A 22,811-nucleotide genomic window follows, 5' to 3' on the forward strand; every position below is an offset into this window, starting at 1 on the left:
CAGGTATGAGAATGCATAGGCCGAGCCACACTCACACACAGTGGGCTCATCGATGACGTGGAAAAACAAAAATGGGCATCAGGAAAAGGCAACAATTTATTTAAAAAGATAAAAACACTGTTTGCAGCTATTCTCGTGAATACATACATACTCAAATGGTCTCTTACACAAAAGACACGACCGAATGACATACGATTGTCATTTAAGCAAGCACACGCCAAACACATACACACATATACACACGTTAACTGGCACACGATGCAAACATGTGGGTGCAAAAGAATAAACATGGGATGCAGGGAATAATGCATCATATGACAGACACAAGTGAAAGACATATAACCATACAGTTACAATCAACTCACACTACGTGTATGGACTGTCTATCGATCCCGTTATAAAATCCACGGTAGCCAGCACAGATCACCATTAGCAGCACCCATGGACTCCCGTCTCACTACATCAATAGTGTGTTGATGGTACTGAATGTAAGCCTTAATACATCTCTGATAAGATTTGCACAATGAGACTAACCTAATGCTTCCTTCATGTGTGCAGTAAAACAGAAAAGTGTTCACATTGAGGATCACATCAATAATTCCAGTGAAGAAAAGCATTTGAGGCTGTTTGAGGGCCACACACTGTAGCCGTTTCTGCAATCTCACGTACAATGGCGCCTCATGAGAAAGCGAGCATAGTTGAGCTGCATATTTCGCCAAAGCCGCCCTTACATTCCACAGGAGCCGGGCACGCTCACTGCTGCACACCAGCACTCTGACTCATTAAGCAGTGATGTGTTTGGAAAGGTTTTCAAAGTGAGTTTAAATACACCACAGTGCAGGAATAACAGCAACAGCTCCTGCTGGTAAAAAAGAGTTAGCATTGTGGGCTAATCAATGTCCTTTAGGTTTGCAGCTTGTGGTGAAAATGCGCACACTCAACAGGCTAGGTTCTCACATTATGTGATTACAGAGCGAAAGTCAATTCTGTGGTTAATAGGATAAATGAGGTGACAGCAAAACACTGTTTTTGTCTGTAGAAATGTTTGACATAAAAAAAAAATGGATCCAAGCAGAGAGCAAGCACTCCATTCCATGACAAGGACATCCAACAGTACAGTAAGACACTGACAAACAACGTAGCCGTTTCATTTTTTTTTTTTTTTTTTTTTTTAAAGTGGTTGTAATGCAGTTAAACTGTTTTCTAAAACAACAACTGAATAAGGGGAGGGAAACAAAATGGTTACTGCTCTTTTTTTTATACTGGTCTGTAATGAATTAATGTGCGCTTATGAAGAGCATATTTCTGGCCACTTCTCCACACACAGACAGACACAGACACACACACACACACAACAGGTTTCCAGAGTAAACTCAAGAGGATTGTCCTCGCCTGTAAAACTAGCCTGGATTCTCCAACTGACGAAAAAAAAAAAAGGAGAGATTAGGATTCTACAGAAAGACACTGAAAAGTGCTAAAGAACAACATCGTTGTTTAAGCAAAGGTAACAACTAAAAAGGCAAATACCCCCTCTCCTGTATGTTTGCATTTTGCCATTTCTGGGCAGACAAATGCAACACAACAGTGTTATGTAGGTATTTTATATGTATCAATACAACAATTTGTTAAGCTTTGTTAATTTTATATATTTTAGTTCACGACATGGGTCAGTGTTTTAATCTTCCTTGCCTTCAGTGAAGTTATTCTTCCAGTTTTTTTTTTTTTACATTCCAGTAGTTGGAACAGTAATTATATTCTGGTTTGGGGCCTTTTTACCTGCCATCTAACCTTAGTGAATACTCTTCTTCCACATACAGGTAACAGAGTTCAATGTGAATATGTATACATTGCTTATTATAAGCAAGCAGCAATCAACCATGAAGTTATTCTGTGTAAAAAGCTGTAAATGCATGTCAATTGTATTATGAGATCGCGGCCAGTATTTGGGACTGCTGACAACGTTTAGGTGAGTGTGTCTACGGTCACAATGTGCAAAAGGTTCTCACTAACGGCACCTGTAATCACACAATACCAGTGTACGACTCTACATCTCTATAACCTTTGTTTGTGACCGGTCAACCAGAGCGCCTCTTCCTCCTACAGCCATTGTGCATCTCAAGTCTACACCACATCTTCACGCAAGGCACGTCTGTCTCCCACTCACCTCCCTGCCCATCGTCACCCTTTTTCCTCTATTAATCCTACCTCAACCAGCCTCAAGCAACGATTTCTTCTTCGCCAACTTGAAAGCCCCCCCGGCAGATACTTCGGCTCACCTCAGAGTCTGGCATCGTTGTATTCTGGTCCTCTAAGGATACTAATAAAATATATTTTTTTAAACTATTCCATCAGCATGACAGCAAAAGCCTTCTGCTGGAGGGGGGTCTTACATCCACTAGGTGGTAAGGATTGGAATTACTGTACTTTTCTTATTAGTATTGTTAGAGGCAGAATGTACTGTAGCTCTTTCTTCAGCACTCTGAATATGAGCTCCCAGAAACAATGTACAGTATGTAACCCAAGGGAGAAAAAGATGGAATAAAAATAAACATTGGACAACCATTTCTTGCCATTGCTAAACCCAAGAACCCCAAACCAATGTGAGGAACTTCTCAATCCTCGTCCCTGTGCCAGAACCTTTGGTTATAAAACTACTCCTAACTTATTTTTCCACAACCACTTGCGCCATTGAGATAAAGGTCTTGCTGCGGTCTCGGTCCTCTTCTGGCAAGCAGGCTCATGTGCTGGCTGGTGTGCAGTTGGCTCTCCTCTTTTCTCCGTCTCTGAACAGGGGCAGGGTTACATACACTGTCTACATGTGGGGGGGAGCAAGACTTTAACCGTTTAGGAGGTAGACAACCAACTCGTAGGTGCACATCATGATGGCGGTGTTGGGGATCTGTCGGACCAGGTGCGTGGTGAGGCCGCGGTACAGGGCGCGGTAGCCCTCCTCTTTGGGCACTGTTTTCAGAGTCTGGAAGAAGGAGTTATACTTGGTGCCCTCCTCACGTAGCCTGGTGCGGATCACTTCTGCAAAGTAAATAAGAAAGGAAAGGGTTAAAAGGAAACAAACTGTCAGGGTGGAGATGAGGCTTGGACCCAAATGCAGTTCAACGAGATTTATTCCAACCAGGAAAAACACTTCAGGCAGCACATAACACGACATGAACCACACGAACAGAAAGTAAGAATCCGACCAGAGACAAGGGAAACAGAGAGACTGAATACACAGGGTAATAACACTAACAAGGGACAGGTGATACAAACAGGTCGAACAAATCAGGGCGGGGCAGAACAATCAAAAAAGGCGGGAAACAAACAAAGACAGGAAGAAAAACCAGACAAGACAGAAAACCAAATAAAAATTTTTTTTTTATCAAAATAAAACAGGAAACCGAGCAAAACAGAAAAACAAGACTACCACAATAAGACAGAACACGGAACAAAATACCAAAACCATGACACGAACGGCCTAATATGAATTGGCTAATATTAGCTAATTGCTAAGCACAAACTCTTACCATGAGGATAAGCAATAGATGTGGCACAGGTCTTGGAGGTGGCAGCAGCAAGCATCATCCCGATAAAGTCTGAAGCATCTTTAGACGTCTCTTCTTCCTCGTCCATGTTTTGCGGTGCCTTGGCCTCTAAGAGGCGACGTTTGATGTTTTCATAGATCACAAAGTGGATCACAGTCTCTGAGATACCGGCATAGGATGCCGACATACCCCTGTAAAAGCCGCGCAGGCCATCTGTCTGATACACCCGCCGCATGCACTGAAATGCACTCATCCTTCGCTCACCTCGATTCCTGAGAAAAGACAGTAAAAGGTAAGTAAAAGAACTACCTTAAACACAATAACAAGTAAAGTCATGAAACCTAATGTACAGATTCCTCGCAGACTCCTGGGTTACATTAGAGCACCAGCAGAATCTCCAATTTCAGCTCCAGCTCACTGTGTGTGGGGCGCCCGGATAGCTCAGTTGGTAGAGCGGGCGCCCATATATAGAGGTTTACTCCTCGACGCAGCTGGCCCGGGTTCGACTCCGACCTGCGGCAATTTGCTGCATGTCATTCCCCCTCTCTCTCCCCTTTCATTTCTTCAGCTGTCCTGTCAATAAAGGCCTAAAAATGCCCCCAAAAATATCTTTAAAAACACAAGTGTGCATGAAAAGCTATGCTCTTGAAGGAGATACAAGGACACACAACAGCAGCATGCCTCACACGAGCCATCCTCTACAATCAATTCATTGATCACCTGACCCGAGTTTGTATGTAAATAACAAACATCGGGGTCCGTGTTATCAGGTCCTGTGTTTTTCTGTGTGGTAATGCAGTCCTTTGGGACTTATGTACAACAGAGTACTGTAAGCCTTGAGGGACAAAATGACCAAACTCAGGATAAACAGGGACCTGTCAACTTTAAAGCCCTCATGATCAAATTCAGGATATGGTGTTTACATGAGCACAGAGAAATTAGGTTACACCTAGTAACCTGGTAACTGATTACTGCATTCTATTTGAGCAGGCGCTGTGGTGTTTGCAAAAACAAAGCGGCGACAAGAAATATTAAACACTACACTGTAACGGTACACTTACTACCACTTCACATTAGGGCTGCACGATATGAGGAAAATACCTAATTGCGATTATTTTGATATTATTGCGATATGATTTACAATATTGGAGGGAATGATCATTTTTGTATCATTATTCTCATTTTCATTAAAAAATTAAAATAATAATAATGATTGAAGTGTGATTTTCTGCGAGGATCTGTACCAAACAAACGATACGTAGGCTGGGACGTCTCTGCAGCACCACAATACTTAATTCAGAATGGTTTGACACATATTTTGCCTTTAACAAATATTGCGCCCCCCTGCGATTTGGATATTGCACTAGTTCATATTGCGATTTCGATAAAATTGCGATTAATTGTGCAGCCCTACTTCACATTGTTACTGCTAATTTCTTTTTGACCCTGATTGCCAACAGCTCTGCTCTGAGCTCATCCACCGTCTCTGGTACTGAGCTATTCCTGAATGGAGCTAGGCTACGCTTCTCTTATAACACTGTCGCCCCCACTGGTGGCAGCCTGCCTCTACCACCACGTAGGACGGAAAAGCAGTGGATAAAGATACACAGCCTCTTTCATTATTGAAAGACCGAACTTTTTTTTTTTTTTTTCATCGCTCCAGAAGTGAGACGCTTTCACTTCCGCCACGGTTTGTATTTCTGTAACGTCACTTGGCTGAGGCCAGTGCCGATTGTTGGCAGTGGGTAACCGCGTTAAGGTGTATACATGCAGCAGTATCCCGGTTTCATTTGGAGTACTCTAGGTAGAATATTCGGGGTTCTCATAAATAGGAAAAAGGGCTTATCCGGGTTTATGAAAATGGGTTATGGTGTTTACATGCTCCATAAATAAATGTGATTCTATAAAAACTGGTTATTCATATTCATGTAAAAGCAATCCATGAGGGTTGTTCCTGTGTGGTTATGAGCATTTGCATTAATGAAAAACATATCAAAGGGCGTATAATAACGGTTAGTCCCTCTCTTGGGAAGGGAACTTTGTGAAGTTCACACCCTTGTGTAATATTTACCTAGCATCTAGCTGCAGACGGGTTTTTATGAGCCATATTGGATTGGTTGCTGTGATGGCTGTAAAACCTGTGGAGGTAAAAAAAAAAACAACAACAACATGATTACATTTTGCTCAAAATCTAAAAATAACATTATCAGTGTCAAGCTGCCAGTGGTACAATATCTGTCCGAAAACTAACAGTCTGAGTAAGATATAATGTTCTTTATGCTGCATTCATGTTGGTTAAGTTAAAACAATGTCAAAATGGTATTTTAACAAAATAAAACGTGAAGTCACAAAGGCAGCTTCGAGAGAGAGACAGAGAGCTAGCTGCTCTATAGACTATCCTGTGTGCTAGTAGGGGAGCAACTGAATGCCATAAAAATAAAAAGTCGTGCTTCTTATCCAATGACCCAACTAGTAAGGGGGTATAGGACAGAAATCTGTGACAGAAAGAAAAGAACCAGGCATAAAAAGAAGTACAGGTCTGTGGTGAGTACTCACGCACACCCAAGTAACTCCTCACAGATGCAGCTAGAGACCCCTGGTGATGGGTGGGGGTCTCGTGCCCTTGCGAGAGGGGAGCTACGGTAGAGTTAAAGCCGAAAACAGACACAGGCTTGTGTGAGGCAAAAATGATCGGCATGCAACCATTTTACTTCCCATTCCACCATCCCACTGGTTAATTTTCAGAAAAAGATTTTACTTTAAAAACATATCAAGTGTATGAAACCCAACACATTGTTTAAGATTAAACCAGTGATTTCCAACCTTTTTGACTTGTGACCTCTCTATAAAATCAGTGTGTTGTGGTAGCTCCTTGTAATGTTTCAGATGTCTACGAGCGTTAGTACACCAAAGAGAGTCCACCCCCTCCCCCCCCCCTACATTTCTCACAATGTTTAATTTAAAAGTGATCACTTATAAAGATTACACAAAAGTAGTTTTGAAACTTAGTCTTCTGCTTTCCTCTCAAATTAATCATCTCACTACCCCTCAGATTTTTCTTGTGACCCTTTGGGAGGGGCCTGACCCCTAGGTTGGGAACCACTGGACTAAACTAGCTAACTGTATATAAAGTAGTTAAAACTAGCTCCACCTCAACATAATATCATATATAATCATTTATCACGTTTCTGCAGAATGAACACTTTTACTTCCGATACATTGTGTGCATTTTACTGATAATGCTTCTGTACTTTTAAGTAGGATTTGGAATTCCGGACTTTTACTTTGGTATTTCTACATTATTGGATTGTGCAAATTTGGTCCCTATGGGAATAATATTCGCTAAGAGAAACTGGCCTGCAAATACTGTATATTGGTAAGACTCTTAAACTATTCTCTACACTTCCCTGTTTCAGCTTGGGGTCATCGTTCTATCAAGTGCACATCCATTGTTAGCCATGGCAGAAACCAGCTCTAACCTCTGCTGGAGGTATCATGTATCATCGCCCAGGCGAGATTAATCGCTGCACTGTCAACTCCTCACCACCTGTCAGTCCGGCTCAGTCAGTACTGAAGAATAAGTAGATCGACACTGGAGAGACAAGTTGACCTTGACTGGGTTGTCGAAAAGTCTGAGCCTGAACCTGTCAGATATACCCCAAAAATACACAGACATACTGTACACACTGTAAGCGGTCCACCCACGTTCTACAGCATTCCCAGCTGGATTAGAGTGACATGAGAGCAGATAACCAGCCCTTGACATATAAAAAGGGTCAGAGAATAATGAAACTGTATTTAAAATGTTACGTTTTTAAATAAGCTCTTTTATTATTGCTGCATGCCAGTGAGTGTCAACCTGTCACCTCTCGTATATAGTTACCTGCCATTCCAGCCGACACCATGTGCACCTGCGTGGAGTCGGGTTCCAACACACCGTTCAGTTTCTCTTTGGCGGTGGAGTAAGCAGCAAAATAAATTGCTCTGTTGAAAGTAAGAGACAAAAAGGTTTAAAATGTTTCAATTATGTTACAACAGTACAAGTTATACAAGCCATGTTTTTGTGTAAATATAATTAGTCCCAGCCAACTATGTGCCTCCAGTAGCGATATACGTAGATTAATTAATTACACTAAATCACCACGTAAAACTGTCCATGTCAGGTACATCTTAATGAGCTTTAAAGATTTGTGTGTAAAGCCGGGAGCAGAACCAACCGTCTCAGCCAATCAGCTTTAGTTAAACAAAGAGGCTATTCAGAAAATAAAGCTCATTTACTTTACTAATTATCTTGTTTTCACCTATTTAAAAAGGTCATAACGATCATATTCATGCTCACGTCTAAATACAACTGCTTTTTCCCCCACTTCTAACGGCACAATGTGCAGTTTGGTTCATTTGCCAAATGTGCTGAGTCAGACTGTTAATGATGCTCAAAACTCATCAGTCACATTATTAGACAGCGTTTGTGTGTGCATTCATCTTGAAATCGGCGTCACAGTTCAGAAGGCCTTGTTTCCTTCACCTCCACTGCGTCAGCGTTCATTCATGCAAGATGCTAACAAAACACTCTACATGTGCTTAGCATTGGCACCTGGTTGCTGCAGCATTAGCCGCTGCCCGCTGCCATTAGCCCCCACTTTGCTCCTATCGTTACTACAGAGGGCTATTAATGATCATGACTGTTATAGTATGTTATTACCTAACTGCATTCAGTTACAGTATTTCCAAGAAATAGACCAAATGCTGTTTTTGATGCTGCTCTTGTTGCCATGTTTCAGTGCAGAAACTGCGGAGAAAGCCATGAAGATAACTGAGACCTAAATGACCATGTATCCCTAATGCTTCTTTGTTACCAGGTAACCTCAAGGTGGCCCTGTGGTGGTTACATAATAACACCGTTTCCTACAGCCATGTCTCCCTGAAAAACAGCCCATGTGTCCACAACTCACCTAAAATTGTGCTGAGCCAATGCGTGTGCAGATCAAAGGTGGCTGAATCAGCTACCATAGTAAGAACAGTTGATATCAAAGCAGTGTATGAACTGATAAGATAAGAAGAACAAGGTTTCTGTTCTGTTTACATATTCTGTTATGTTTTGCACATTCAGGAAGTGCCATGTGCTCAGTGTTGTAGTTTTATGTATCCAATTTATTTAGTATTAGAGCACTGCAGAATGTTTTGTTTTTGAAGCTTGAGAAGCTATGAATTAAATATCATATATGGCTTCAATAGAAAAATGTATTTGACGCACTCAATGCTCACGCAAAGTTAAAATTTCAGACAAATACTCTGGGGCCAGGCCATTTAAGGCCTTGAAAACAAACAATAATATTTTAAAATCTATTCTTAAGGCCCAGACACACAGAGCCGACAGAAAAGGCAGTTGGGCTGATCAGTCTCCCCAAGTAGGTCAAAAAAGTGCCTCGGAAAACACCAAAGCGACAAGACATAATACTTCTCCATAACAGCAGGCGGCGCTAATCTGTATTGTCGCCCAAAAATGAAAACCGGCAGCTGATTGGACAAAATTCAAAGACAGACTGTCATGGCGGCTTGTTTAGAATACGATCTCATATTGTACTACAATAGTTCACCAAAATGTGTTTCTGAAAACATTTTAAGCGAGAAATAGGCCATGCAGTTGCTGAATCTGTCTTCATTTCAGATCGACAAAGGTCAGTTTAAAAGATTTTCGTCAGATTTTGAGAGACTCTAGTCCGCTCCCCGTTTCTGGGTTAGCACTCCAATCAGACACCAAAGACACCAATCAGATGGGTCATTTGAGTCCGACTGCCGCCCCACCGATTATACATGTCAAATCGGCCAAAATGAAGGACGGCGGCCCCTCGGACGGACGACGGCACGGAACACACCGAACAGACTTGAGTCACTGACCTCGCCAGACGTCCAACGGCAGATTATCGGCTCTGTGTGTCCGGGCCTTAAAACGCACAGGGAGCCAATGTAGGGTGTAGAGAACAGGAGTGATGTGTGCACGTCTAGATGTATTTGTTAAAAAGCGAGCAGCAGCATTTTGAACAAGTTGAAGGTGTGAGATGGAGGTCTGATTCAGACCAACATAAAGAGCATTACAGTAATCCAACCTTGAACTAATAAAGGCATGAACAGCCTTTTCTAGGTTGTGCCTGCTCAGGAAAGGCTTAACATTAGCCAGGAGACGAATCTGGAAAAAGCTCATTCTAACAACATTACTGATCTGTTTGTCAAATTTCATGCTGCAATCAAAAGTAACACCCACATTTTTGACAGCTGACCTAGTGTAGGATGCTAGAACTCCCAAACTCAAAGCTGGACCATTTTGCATGCCTGAAGTACTGAAAATAATACACGCAGTTTTATCTTCGTTCAAATTAAGAAAGTTTTGTGAAAGCCACGACTTAATATCATTAATACAACTAAGCAGGGAGTTTTAGTGTGACACTGTCATTTGCTTTCATAGGCAAATACATTTGCAAATAATCTGCATAATAATGAAATGACAGGTTGTGCTTGCCTATAATAGCCCCTAAAGGCAACATATATAAAGAAAACAGAATGGGGCCAAGAATGGAACCCTGGGGTACCCCACAAGAGAAAGGAGCAGCTGACAAGGAGAGGTCACCAATCATGACAGAAAAGCTCCGAGAAGGCGCTGTTGTCACCTGGTTTCAGCCACGTTTCCGTCAACAAAAGAAAGTCCAGAGCATTGGTCGTAAAAAAGTCATTGAGGATAAAAGTCTTATTCGTGAGTGATCTGGTGTCGATCAGCGCCATGCGAATTGAATGCCGTTCAGTCTGTAGAGAAGCACGATTGAGTGGGCAGAGATTCCCGTGCACGCAGCCTCGCTTGGAGCGCTTCACGTTCCAGCAGCGGGGGGGGTGGGCCCCCGGAATAAGGTAGTCGACCGGAGCCACCGGTAACTATATACAGGAGAACGCCACAGATTGCAGCCGATGAACTCCGCAGAAAACCCGACACATGGATGACCAGGATCGCATGTGGAGGATGATGCCAGGTAAGCTCTGAGCCTGACACAAACTCCGCCTCTCCTGCGGCGATTGTTGCGGAGTCGAAGGCAGGGCTGACGCCATAGATAGGCCGGTATGGACGCCAGGAAAGGCGGCGGCATATTTGACTGTCCGCCAGAGCCGTAGATCGGCCCTTTCTCCGCAGAATTAAAGATACTTAACAGGGTCTGGCGGTCATACACCAGCAGCAGTGACACATTTCGAGTGACAAGTAGTAGAAACAGGAAAATCAACAACAATCTCAGCAGAGGTAAGCGGCGAAACACACACATCGGCGCCATCTTGAAACTTATGAAAATGACAACGGAGACAAAATTTGGAAGATTTACAATTCCATCAAATATTCAATTAGTCAAAGAGATGCTGTTATCTAACTATGCTGTTATGTTAACTATCAATTAACTAAGAATCACTTTACTTGAAGATAGCACCAATAGCTTCATAGTCTTTTAAATCATACTCAAAAGGAGGTACACATTGCTACGAATATGATGAAAAACTAGAAAATGCATTTCCTGCGGAAAATGCGTGGGAATGCTGAATAGCTGAATTGCTAAAGCTAAACTGGTTGAATAGCTTAAATCAGTAAGAAGAAGTTGAAGTAGTGAGAATAGTTGAAAACGTGGAAATCGTTTTAATACATATGAATTTTTTTTTTTTGAAAGTTAAAAGCTTATGCTAAACTGAACTGTTGGCTTCAAAAGTTGAATAATGACAAAAGACGTAGAACAATGTGAGGTCTGAGTATATTTTCTAACTGATAATCACTCACAAATGCAGAAATATGAAACAAATAGTACGAACAATCTTAAAGCTCAAATGCACTACACTGCTAAAAAAAAAAAATCAGGAAAATTGTTGGAAGCTAATAGAGCTGGGGGTAAACGATTATTTATTAAACGATTAATCGGGCGATTATTTTATCGATTAGTCGACTAATCTAACGACTAATTGGACGATTAATATAACGATTATTTTTCTGTTGCTCGATTAATAAAAACCATAATGCATCTCAAAAATATACCAAAAAATTCTTAATAATATATTTTATTAAACAATTTTGCACAGCAAAAAATCTTCTGCTTTACACAAAATAAAATAATTATTTTACTGTTATACAAAATGAAAGGCCAGCCTGTTTACTCTTTTATAGTACCAACATAACTCTCTTGTTCAAAAAAATCAAGTTGTAGTGCAAAAAAGAAAAACACTGTGCAGTGCACAGTACAGACATTCCTTGGATTGTTTAATACAACATAACAGTCCCAACATAAAACCTGATGCGTAATCAAACGGACTCTCTTAACTGCTATTCTGTAGGTTTACATGCTAATGCAGCTGTGCACTTTGGTGGTGCTAGGCTAACCAACGCATCTTAGCTCTCTGTGCAGTTTGTTTGTGCTAGGTTAGTAGCTAACGTTCACATTAGATGATAACTAACGTTAGCTAAACACAGCTGCCTAGGCGCCAGTAGCTAGCTAACGTTAACGTTAGCTACTAACCTAGCACGAACAAACTGCACGGAGAGCTAAGATAGTTAGCTAGCACCACCTAAGTGCGCAGGCTACACAACACACTACACAAACATGAAATTAATTTAGCTAACGTTAGTACTTGGGACTATATTTTAAGTATTCCCATACCCTCGATGATTAAGGGCGAGCTGTTTTTTTAGGACTTCTTCTTTTCATGGGGCTTTTTGCAGGGCTTTGTTGGGAATTCTGTGAGGAGGTTGCTGTTTCCTGCAATGTTTTGGTCTCCCACATGTGTGTGGCGAAGCGTCGACGCAAAAATACGACGTCGACGTAATTTTGACGTCGATGCGTCGACGTAATCGACGCGTCGCTGCAGGCCTAGAAGCTAAACTGCATTACCCAAGTGAAGAGCTAAAATACATTGTTAGAAAAGCTTGAAGCTGAACTGTAATACTGTCAAAGATGAAAGTTGAAATGAATTACCTAAAACGGCTGAAAGAAGAAATACTTTGTATTATTATCAGAAACTGCATAGAACGAAAAAGCATCAATCTAGCTGATATGAGATGTGAAATATATTAGGTAAAAAGAATGGGGCTGAACAAAAGGAAAGAGAGGACAGAGAGGAGAGAGGAGAGAAAGAGAGGAGAGGAAAAAGAGAGAGCCAAAATAAAACATGAATAGCTGAATTGTTAAAGCTAAACTGGTTGAATAGCTTAAATCCGTAAGAATAAGTTGAAGTAGTGAGAATAGTTGAAAAAGTGAAATGACATCTTGATCAGGGACACATAGACTGATGTACCCCAGTGGGATTTGAACCAGGATCTCCAACACCAAAGGCATGTGCCCTATCCACTACACTATCATCTGTATAGATCATTAATGTTCCTTTAGCACTTATAAAGCCTATCTTTGATCATTGATCACCACACCTGCTAATGAGTGAGAGACAGTGTGAGAGAACCGTAGGTTCTTTATTTAGAACTGTAGGTGAAAGTATGGAGGGGCTGAAAATGTTGGGAGCGGAAGAAAATTTGAAGGATTTGAAGCATGATCTCATTGACTTCAATGTTAAAAAAAAGTGTTAAAAAGCTTAATATTTTAAAAAGTATAAATAGTAGAAAAAAAGTTGAAGACGTCCCGTCATTAGCTGAAAGAGCTGAACATTTTAAAAGTTGAATGGTTTTAATAGCTCAACGTATGCAGAAGTTACGAAGAGCCAAAAAACGTACGGAAGAGGGAATAAAAACAAGAAACAGAAACAGATAAACAGACAGAGAAAGACAGACCGAGACAGAGAGAAACAAACAGAGAGACATGGACAGAGAGAGACAGAGACAGGGAGAAACAGAAACAGACAGACAGAGACAGGGAGAAACAGAGACAGAGACAGAGAGACAGAGACAGACAGAGAGAGACAGAGACAGACAGAGAAAGACAGAGACGGAGAGACATAGACAGACAGAGGGAGACAGAGACAGACAGAGAGACAGAGACAGACAGAGAGAGACAGGGAGAAACAGAGAGAGAGAGAGACAGAGACAGACAGACAGACAGACAGAGAGAGACAGAGAGACAGACAGAGAGAGACAGACAGAGAGACAGAGACAGACAAAGAGAGACAGAGACAGACAAAGAGAGACAGAGACAGTCAGACAGAAGTGGAACACTAAAGATATAGACTAATGTTCATATTACTGCCTGTAGTATTCAATTCAACTGTCTGTGAAAGTGTTGTCATGGTAACGTATGACCAGTGAAAACACCCTTTGAAGTCTGTGATGAGATCTCTTTGATCTTTAATCAGGTTAACGACTGTGTCACCTGCTGAAACTGTCAGCTGTGCCCCACTGGAGCTATTCAAAGACACAGAGCAAGCTCTCAAATAAAGCCTCAGACTGCTAAAACGATAAGGGCTATCGGTGAAATGATGTAATCGTGACCACCACAAGGCCTTTGTGAACGTATTCATGTAAAATTTATGTTGATAAACTTAAAAATGTGGGCATATCAGCGATTTAAAAAAGTGGTTCGCTCTGCGTTTCGCTGGGAAATGTGGAGGACATTTAACATGGCCGTGAATGGAGGGAGATGTGGAGATCTTGTCATTTGGAAGCTCATCGAGCCAAAAGTATAAGGCATATCGCAAAACTGAGCACATTGGCTGTAACTAGACAAAAATACCTACGTTTTGATGTATAAATTGTGTATGACAAGTAGATATTGTGGCCGTGAGAGCAATTTATAGAGAGGGGACAAAGATATTTTTTCTAAGGTGCTGCACTCTAGCGATGACATCATCCACTCTGGCAGACGCCACACACACTCACTAGAAACACAGAAAAATCCTGAAATGATCACTCAACTTAAACAGCTTTTTCACAAAAACTGTAAAAGATATCAAACTGAAAAGCCATAGCCTAATACCTGAAGTTTTCGTGAACATTTTAAAGTTTGTTTGGCGTCTGTAGGTGAAAGTATGGAGGGGCTGAAAATTTTGGGAGCGGAAGAAGATTTGAAGGATTTTGAAAAAACGTACGGAAGAGGGAATAAGTTTATAAAGAACAGGATAACAATAGTTGGAATGCTGCTGAACAGCATTCCCACTAATGACAATTACAGGTGACAGATTACCTGGATGGTGCCACACCCACCAAGTTTGGCCCCAAACCCCTGAAGAGAGAGCGAGGCCCTTCTTTCTCCATTATCAACCTGAATACAAAACACACAAACACAGAAAAATCAACATCATGACTCTACCACCGAGACAAGGTGCATGATTTATGGTCATTACTGGTGTATACAAAGATTTTCTAGCAGTGTTGTCTTAATTTCTGGTAGTCTAATATACAGTTGAAATTCCAATTAAAATTCCAAAGATATCAGTTAACAATTCTAGATTCCTCTTTGGCCCACAGGGATGGTGAAATCAGTTTTAATATTAAGACCATGTTAGATAAAATAATGACTTTGAAGAGGTTTGTGTGCCAATTTAAACTAGATACAACCAGAAGCAAAGTTATAATAAATGTGGCCTAGGCAATAGGGGTGTAAATCACAGGTTTATCACGATACCATATTCTACTGATTCTGTGGAAAATGACACGATATTTTCTGATATCACAAAGTCTGCCACGATACGATTTTGATTGGATTCAACTGAGGGGCCTGCAATCAATATGAGATGATATCATAAGCTCATTAAACACAATCAGTTACATTTATATCAACTTACAAGAAGCAACTAAAATATAATTTTAAAATATTACTGAGCTCTTCCAGGCATTTAAATGAAAAACAAACTATTCCTTTTAATAAAAAGAATAAATATAAAGTGGGAATTTCAAAATAAATGTGCATCTTAAAAATGATGCTACAGTATGTATGGATATTTTCACTTTGCATAGATGATATTGGATCGTTGATGACTGAATCTATATATCTATCCAGATCGATGTATGGTTACACCCCTAATAGGCAAGGCTGGCATTACAATAGATTCCCAAAAAGAAAATCTTGAACAAACACATATCCAAGGAATAGGGAAAAGTTGTCCAGTCACAGCCATGACAGTCTTGCATTTTCCCATTTATTGGTTTTTGTGTACAGCTTACAAAAAGCAAATGTGGTCTTGTCTTTTTAGCTACTAGGGGTGGTACGGTTCATCAAAAAACATCCGAACCGCTCGGTGCGCTTGTCTCGGTTCGGAGCGTGTGTGCATCGCACGGTTCGTCAGTACACCGTTAATGTGCACTAACCACTTACTGCCGTAGTGCCCACTTTCGACACCTATGTTAAAACACTTACCGGAAACGACGAGGGGGATTAGCGTGACGAACGCAACACATGGCAGCTGATTGGACGAACGCGTCACGTGGTTCTTGCTGCTCCCGAATTTCAAAACAGACTCTAATGGCGTCTCGTTCATTTTAAGCGAGAAATAGGCCATGCAGTTGCTGAATCTGTCTGTTTTTTTGATCGACAAAGGTCAGTTTAAAAGATTTGTCAGATTTTGAGAGGCGCCGAGCCGACTGCTCCTCGGGAGTGTGGAATGTGGAGTGCTGCAGGTCACGTCACATGCAGAAATGGTAAGTGGGAGAGATGAGGAAGGCTGCCCGGAGTTGGAGGAGGCGCCAGCGTCGTATATAGTCTGGTGGGTGGGAACATTTTGGATTTCATGTTACCTATGATGACCGCGGAAATAAAACAATAGATAGAACTGCCACTGTGTGCATGTATTGTGCAACATGCATTCAATATGCTAATTTTAGCTATATATCATATGCTGAAGTATATTTCTGGAGTGTTAAAGATTAAAAGAAAAAATAACAAGAACCGTAGAGAACCGAAAACCGTGAGCCTAAAACCGTGATACGAACCGAACTGTGGATTTTGTGAACCGTACCACCCCTATTAGCTACGTATGCGTTGCCTTAACACTGGTGTGACACATTAGGCTAGGATGGCTGCAGTGTCCAGAGGCTGGTCAAATAAACATTTGCATGCAGCCTGGCTGACCGCACTCTATCCACCAATGCCTGCAACATGTCAAAAATGTAATGTGATGGGTGGTGGCTGCATGCTGTATGTTCTAGACTACTGACTACTTTCACAGCGTTATAACACATACTAAGTTTTGGTTTGAGAAAAATACATTTAATCGAGTGATGATGCCACTAAATGAAAATACCTTAAAAAGGTGCACTATGCGTTCCTGCATGACGTCACTTCTGTTGACGTTCCAAGTAAATTCCAAACAAAACAAAGCAAGCTCGCCCCTCCCCCCCATGTTTCCGTAACTGTCATGACTAACTGACTAACTGTCACTAACCCCCACCCCCTCCCCCAACCATCTTGTCGGTGATTGGCTGGAACGTGGTTTGTTGGATTTTGGTGCACAGCCTGTGCCCCTAGTGTTTGTTTGACGTTTACGACCCCTGTGTTGTCTCCTGAGGCTGGGCTTTTTCACAGTGTATTCAGGGGGCAGGCAGCTAGCGGATCAAGGAGAGATGCCTACGATTTGAGACAAAAATGAAATTGCGCTGAAACCATGCAGGAACTCATAGTGCACCTTTAAATTGTCGGTGGGCCTTCTAGCATCTGGTTGCAACACTGTATTCAACAGCAGTCAAAAAATATGCCAACAGTCATTTAGTTAGGATTACACTGTCAGCCTACAGAACAAAGTGTATATTGTAACAGTGACTGGCACTTCATTTAAATGGGACTTAGTTCACTGAATCATCAAACATCTAGATACTCAGAGCAGCCAGGACATGGACTCTTGAGAAGAGAGCAGGCCATTCTCTTCCTAATTGAGCAAATCTAATTTTCTTCAAACATCACAACTAGCAATCTACCCTTAATCAAAGAGATACTTGACTAAGTGGACATAAGATAGGAAAAGGCATGTCATAACAGACACACAGGAGTCTTGAGGAATCAAATATGTATACAAATATCTCACAAGATAAAGAAGTAATAATAGTTGGATTTGTGATTAAAAAAAATGTCCTGCTTGGCTGAAGCGATTGATGTGTGCTCTGTGTATAGTTTTCCCAAAGGGTAAGGAGTTGGGTTTCAGGGAGTGGTTGGCCTTGCCAGGGGGAAGCTAGCCAGCACAAATTACAACAGCAACAACATGGTGTCTGTCGGAGAAGGAACCATGACTCTGCAGGCTAAACTCTCTGGGAGAGCAGGGAGGAGGAACCGTTAGCTACATACATGTTCCACTCATTTTGGTTCAAATTCAAATATTCACCACAAGCTATCAATGTTTACTGACGTCTAAGTTTAGGCACCATTGTCTGTAAAGTATTCAAAATATATACTGGATGTAAGTAGGGATGCCCTCTGAAACCTGGTTCTGAATTAAAACCTGTTCTAAAATAAAAAAAATGTACGATCAGTTCTTTTCTCTGTACTTGAAGAAACCAGCGAGTGACATTAATGGATTGGTAATATGGTTTTGGTCTAATGTATGGTCACGAGTGCAGCCTCTCCTCTCTCTGTCTCTTCTGTCTGTCTGAGAACTGTCCGTATGAAGCCTCACTGTGTGACCTAATTTGTCATGTAAAATTGAGCAAAATCATGTAGACTTTCTGGCTGGGGTGGCAGCCCCCACTCCCAAACCAGCCTCTCGCCCCTCTACCAGCGGTACCTGCCAAGCAGTAGTAAGCGGGATGATGAATGAGTGATAGTGACTTGATTTCTATGTACTACACTCGTTCTAAACTTCACTCAGTGTTTTGATGTCAAGTGTATTATTTACATTTCTTTGCAGGGAAACCGAGTTTATATAGCTCTAGAAACTCTAGAAACAATATTTTGTTATATTTGAAAGATAAATACATTCTAATCCTGTTCTGGACTTAATATTTTTAAAAAGAAATCCACTTTTTTTAGTGTTCAAGTAACTATATGTAACTTTTAAAAGTTTCTGAAACTGTATAATGTTCCATCTGATGATCATAAATGACCTGTAACAGCAAATGAGACTAACGCTAGTGAAAAGAACGCTATTTGTATATAGTTTTTATTAATGCCTCTGCCCGGGTATCAATTTTTCCCGCAAAGTCACAAAATGATTTAGGGCAGGTAGACGGCTCTTCAGAGCACATATTCTCAAAGGTCACAGATTTCGGCTGAACACTGGAAAGCCTCCGTCCGGCTGATACTGGGGCAGGGTCATCACAGATAACAAGGAAATTAAACAAAGAACTAAAAGCTAAAAGGGGAATGTGAAAGACGACGGGCAAAATCTGAGTCACACTCAGTCGGGGCTTTCAACAGATGGAGCCAATTACGGGATTGTAAATTATTTAAAAACGTCCCCGAAATGGCCCACAGGTAGCCTATGTCTACTTCATTCATAAAATAACTTTAGATTGCGTGATGTGGTTGTACGTCAGTAGCCGACATTAAATTACCTCCCCCTTCCATTTAGCGCAGATGTTTTATTCCTTTCAGTCTGTGTTTGTGTTGGCCTACTATTTTCTTTTCCCTTGTCACCCTGTAGTTGTGTAAAGCATCCGTGGATTTCATGAAATGCGCTATATAAATCTAAGTTATTACTAAGCTGGTTGCTACGACAATCTCTTAATGCTCTGGCTCGTGACAGTGATACCCGGTTTAGCTCACGAGACATCCAAAGTAGGCTAAGTTACCGTATGCAACACTGGAAATACAATGATGCATCTGTAACTTATTCTCTTACTGTAAATGAATGATTTTCTGTCTGAGCAAAACATTCATCGAGACTATATGACCTCCACGTAACGCTAACTCCTAGACATTTACGACAGCAGGTGTGGTAAAAACACTACCGCTTTTGTCCAAAGGGGCCGCTGAAATCAACACAAACTGAAAGTTACGTATAGCCACTTTAAAGAAGGAACCAATAAGAGTATCAATAGCACAGCACTGATAACAGTAGTAGTATTGCCATGGCAGTCCGACAGTGATAAATGCTGTTGAATACCCACTTGAGGCAGTGCAGGGGGCCTGGCGGAGACATGCGGGCCACACTAGCCCCATTGACCGTACTCAGCTGAACCTCAGACACATAGAGGGTGATGGAGGATGACTGCAGACGGGTCTTCACTACTTCCAGTGGACAAGTCAGTATGGCTCCTACCGTGCCCCCACATCTGGCAGAAAAACAGAGATGGAAAAGGTGGAGGTGACATAGCAAACAAGTCTCAAGTGACAGAACAAGACTGCACATTATCAACATAGTCAACAGTCAGGATGGGTGTGAAAAGTGTTAATGTTCTGGCACAAATAAATTAGCCAATTATGTTGTTGGTGGAATTCTAAAGATCCCTGGCATGTGGACAAGAAATGACAATGTGTGGGAACAGAGAGCCAGACAGGAATGGTTTGTGTTTCTTGGGGAATAACAACAAGCTTCTGTCCATTGCCACACTACATTCAAAAAAGCACAGATATATGTAAATACATTTAAGAATGAACCAAATAGGAATCACATCATTGCAAATATGTTTTGAGAGTAGGGCCTACAATCACAACCATTGGGGTTATAGAAAAAGAAACGTTTGTAGAGATGTTATGTTTCTCATTTTGCTGTCCCATTTGTCAAAATACACACATTGAAAGTTTTCATTTCTACAAATTTACAAAACTGTAAGCCAAGATCTGAAGACAAGCATAACTTGACGCCTTGTACAAACAATGTGCTAGATCCAGGGCATCAACTTATGACCAGCTCAGGTATTTCAGGTCTAGGTATTCTGCTCAGGTAACAAATGTAAAGACTGATAAGCAAAAACACAAAAAGCATATCTATGTGGACTACATAAATAAACAATCTGACAGGACTGTAGTGGGCAGGGCCAAACTAAAGGATATCAAAAGCAAGAGCGACAGCAGTTATCTTTAGTTAGGGTTAATTTTCAATCAGCACCAAAGCCAAAATACAAAGTCCTTTTCAATATAGTTTTTGGCAGTGGTAGGCTGATCGGTGTCAGCCAGCTTTATATGCAACAAAAAAAAGACTATCCTTGAAGGGTTTACATGTTTAGGCTACTCCTACTTGAATTTACTATAATTCTTAATCCAAATACATTCTAGTAGTTATCCCTCTATTAGTGTAGCCACACAATAGAATAAGAAATGCTCAAAGAGAACAGCGTTGGAGTCACTGCTGCTGTTACCAATTGTAAATGAAGTGCACATTTACCCTCAAAGGAATTAATCATTGTAAACTTCAAGTCTCAACTCATTACCTTGATAGTCTACTGGAGGAAAGAAGGAAGGATTCAACAAAATATAATTTAGCTATGGGTCTGTCAAACAGGGATGTCGTTTCACCCTATATTCTGAGGCTGTATGCAGAGTGTGTTGTGCAATCGCACCCTTTCTATGACGGTTTCAGACTGTGATTAATTCAATATAATTAATTTGACCAAAATGCATCCCTTTATTCTGAGTGACCTTTAGTGGCAGTTTTCCTACGTCTGTTTTGATGCACTAATGTTATGGTCGATACACTTTTAACGCCGACTGCTTCTTGAAATGAAGACTGTACACAGATGTAGCTAATGTTAAGTTTTATCTTTCGTGTAAAATGTCATACCTGGTACGAAGACTCACAACAGAACACGAGTCCACAAACCAGCCATTTCATTCATACATTGGAATGTCATTGTAACTTGTGACATTGAGCGCAACTCCTACGAGTGCACATGCATGGGCAAGATTGGTTGGCTGACATCTGACACAGCGATGCATACACGAATCTTCAAGTTAACATTATGCACTAATTCAGCACCAATAAATACATCCCATGATGTGAAGCTATAGCTACTGGTTAGCAACGAAAGTTAGCCCTGAGCGGGGAGCTAGCTAGCTCAGCTCTTGTGACATGAGAATACACTCACCCTCCAGCAAACAGATGAACCAAGGTATCTCTTTGACTCATTATGTATCATATTCGGGAACAGTCCACGGGACACCACACGGGGACAACGGGAGCGAACGTTAAGACACAGGAGAATAACGACCCCAGCCTATAAAACAAATTAAACTCAGTACGCCTGTGTTGTGGTGGAGGTCAGTTGCGTGTGGTAAAAAAACGAGGATACGTAACAGCTAGCTAACTTAGCTAGCTTGCGTTAGCTGCCAAAGCTAACGGCTTTCCGATGTTAGAGGTCGATATCAGAGCGACAGGTTTGCGTCTCCTCCTTTTGAAACGGGGTAATGCTTCACCATAGTGTGGGCATCTGATGTTCGTGCGTCAAGATATCTTGCAGAAATAACAACGACTGTGGCCGCAACTCGTCCTCACTCACGTACGTGCCTTGCCTCTCTGAAAGTACTGCAGGTCAGGTCGCAATGTTTATCGTCGAATGGGATGCCGCAAAACAGAGGCAGTGATTGGCTAAGGTGTCGCGTAAACCCGCCCCGCCACTACTCTTTCACGTGACATCGCTTTTATTTTGAAGGGCAGAGAGATCATCACTCAGGATGCGGCGGGACTGATTGTTTAGCTGATGCAATAATGGGAATACACACGATTGACTTGTAACTTTGCTTAGTTAGGTTACATCCATAAATTACACTAGAAAAGTAAACAATAATAATCACACTACACTACACAGGTACACTACTGTCTACTCTCAATAAACAGCTCATTGCCAATAGGCTACTCGATAGTTATAAACACTGTTTGCATAGAGTAATGTTATGTGCCTTTTACTTGGAGTACTTGGCCGTTTGCATATGTCGCAACATGAACGCCCACTCATGCCTATTATAATCATTGAGATTATACCGACGACGTACAAAGGTTGAAACAGTCTGAGATGAAGTGCATTCCACGCTAGGAAACTTTTGTCTTCAAAAATACTGTCGCCCGAACAGGGACTTGAACCCTGGACCCTCAGATTAAAAGTCTGATGCTCTACCGACTGAGCTATCCGGGCTCATAATTTTTAAATATATACAATATTTCACTTATGGTAAAACTGCATGCTTATTACCATGATTGTTTATATCATTTACAGTATTGATTAACCAAGACTTGTAAACGAATTGCTTTAAAATATGCCCAAAAGGTATAGGTGATCATGATCATGATCATCTCCTGTACCATTTACTGAATTCTGACAGGGGAATCCATAATGAAGCTGAGTACAATTTACCAATCTGCATTTCTATTAGGTAAGCTGATTTCTGCTTCATCGCTTAGCAGATACCAGTTTGTGTATGCCACATAGCCCATTTGCAAAATAACCGTCAAATT

The 22,811-nt window shown here is 41.3% G+C and overlaps 1 protein-coding gene and 1 non-coding gene across 2 annotated transcripts; both read right to left on the minus strand.

The window, feature by feature from the left end:
- Nucleotides 1-1,685: 1,685 nt before the first annotated feature.
- On the minus strand, nt 1,686-21,917 carry LOC116038917 (solute carrier family 25 member 36-A). The gene is made up of 7 exons (XM_031283626.2): nt 21,448-21,917; nt 19,531-19,695; nt 14,681-14,758; nt 7,423-7,523; nt 5,611-5,677; nt 3,522-3,811; nt 1,686-3,030 (listed from the first exon to the last, which is right to left on the minus strand). The coding sequence occupies exons 1-7, from the start codon at nt 21,486-21,488 to the stop codon at nt 2,837-2,839; spliced, it is 936 nt and encodes a 311-aa protein (XP_031139486.1). The 5' UTR covers nt 21,489-21,917; the 3' UTR covers nt 1,686-2,836.
- Nucleotides 21,918-22,418: 501 nt separating this feature from the next.
- On the minus strand, nt 22,419-22,491 carry trnak-uuu. The gene has a single exon. It is a non-coding gene; the product is annotated as a tRNA-Lys (tRNA).
- Nucleotides 22,492-22,811: the final 320 nt, after the last annotated feature.

This window comes from Sander lucioperca, chromosome 5 (assembly GCF_008315115.2).
Source record: "Sander lucioperca isolate FBNREF2018 chromosome 5, SLUC_FBN_1.2, whole genome shotgun sequence".
In the NCBI taxonomy this organism is placed as follows: domain Eukaryota; kingdom Metazoa; phylum Chordata; class Actinopteri; order Perciformes; family Percidae; genus Sander; species Sander lucioperca.

Excerpts from the sequence above, each read along its gene's own strand:
- LOC116038917 (XM_031283626.2), bottom strand. The coding sequence starts at position 21,488 with ATGAGTCAAAGAGATACCTTGGTTCATCTGTTTGCTGGAGG. Across the intron at positions 7,524-14,680 it reads GTGGGTGTGGCACCATCCAG|AGCAATTTATTTTGCTGCTT; the intron begins GTAATCTGTCAC and ends TACTTTCAACAG. Across the intron at positions 3,031-3,521 it reads ATCTATTGCTTATCCTCATG|AAGTGATCCGCACCAGGCTA; the intron begins GTAAGAGTTTGT and ends TTTACTTTGCAG.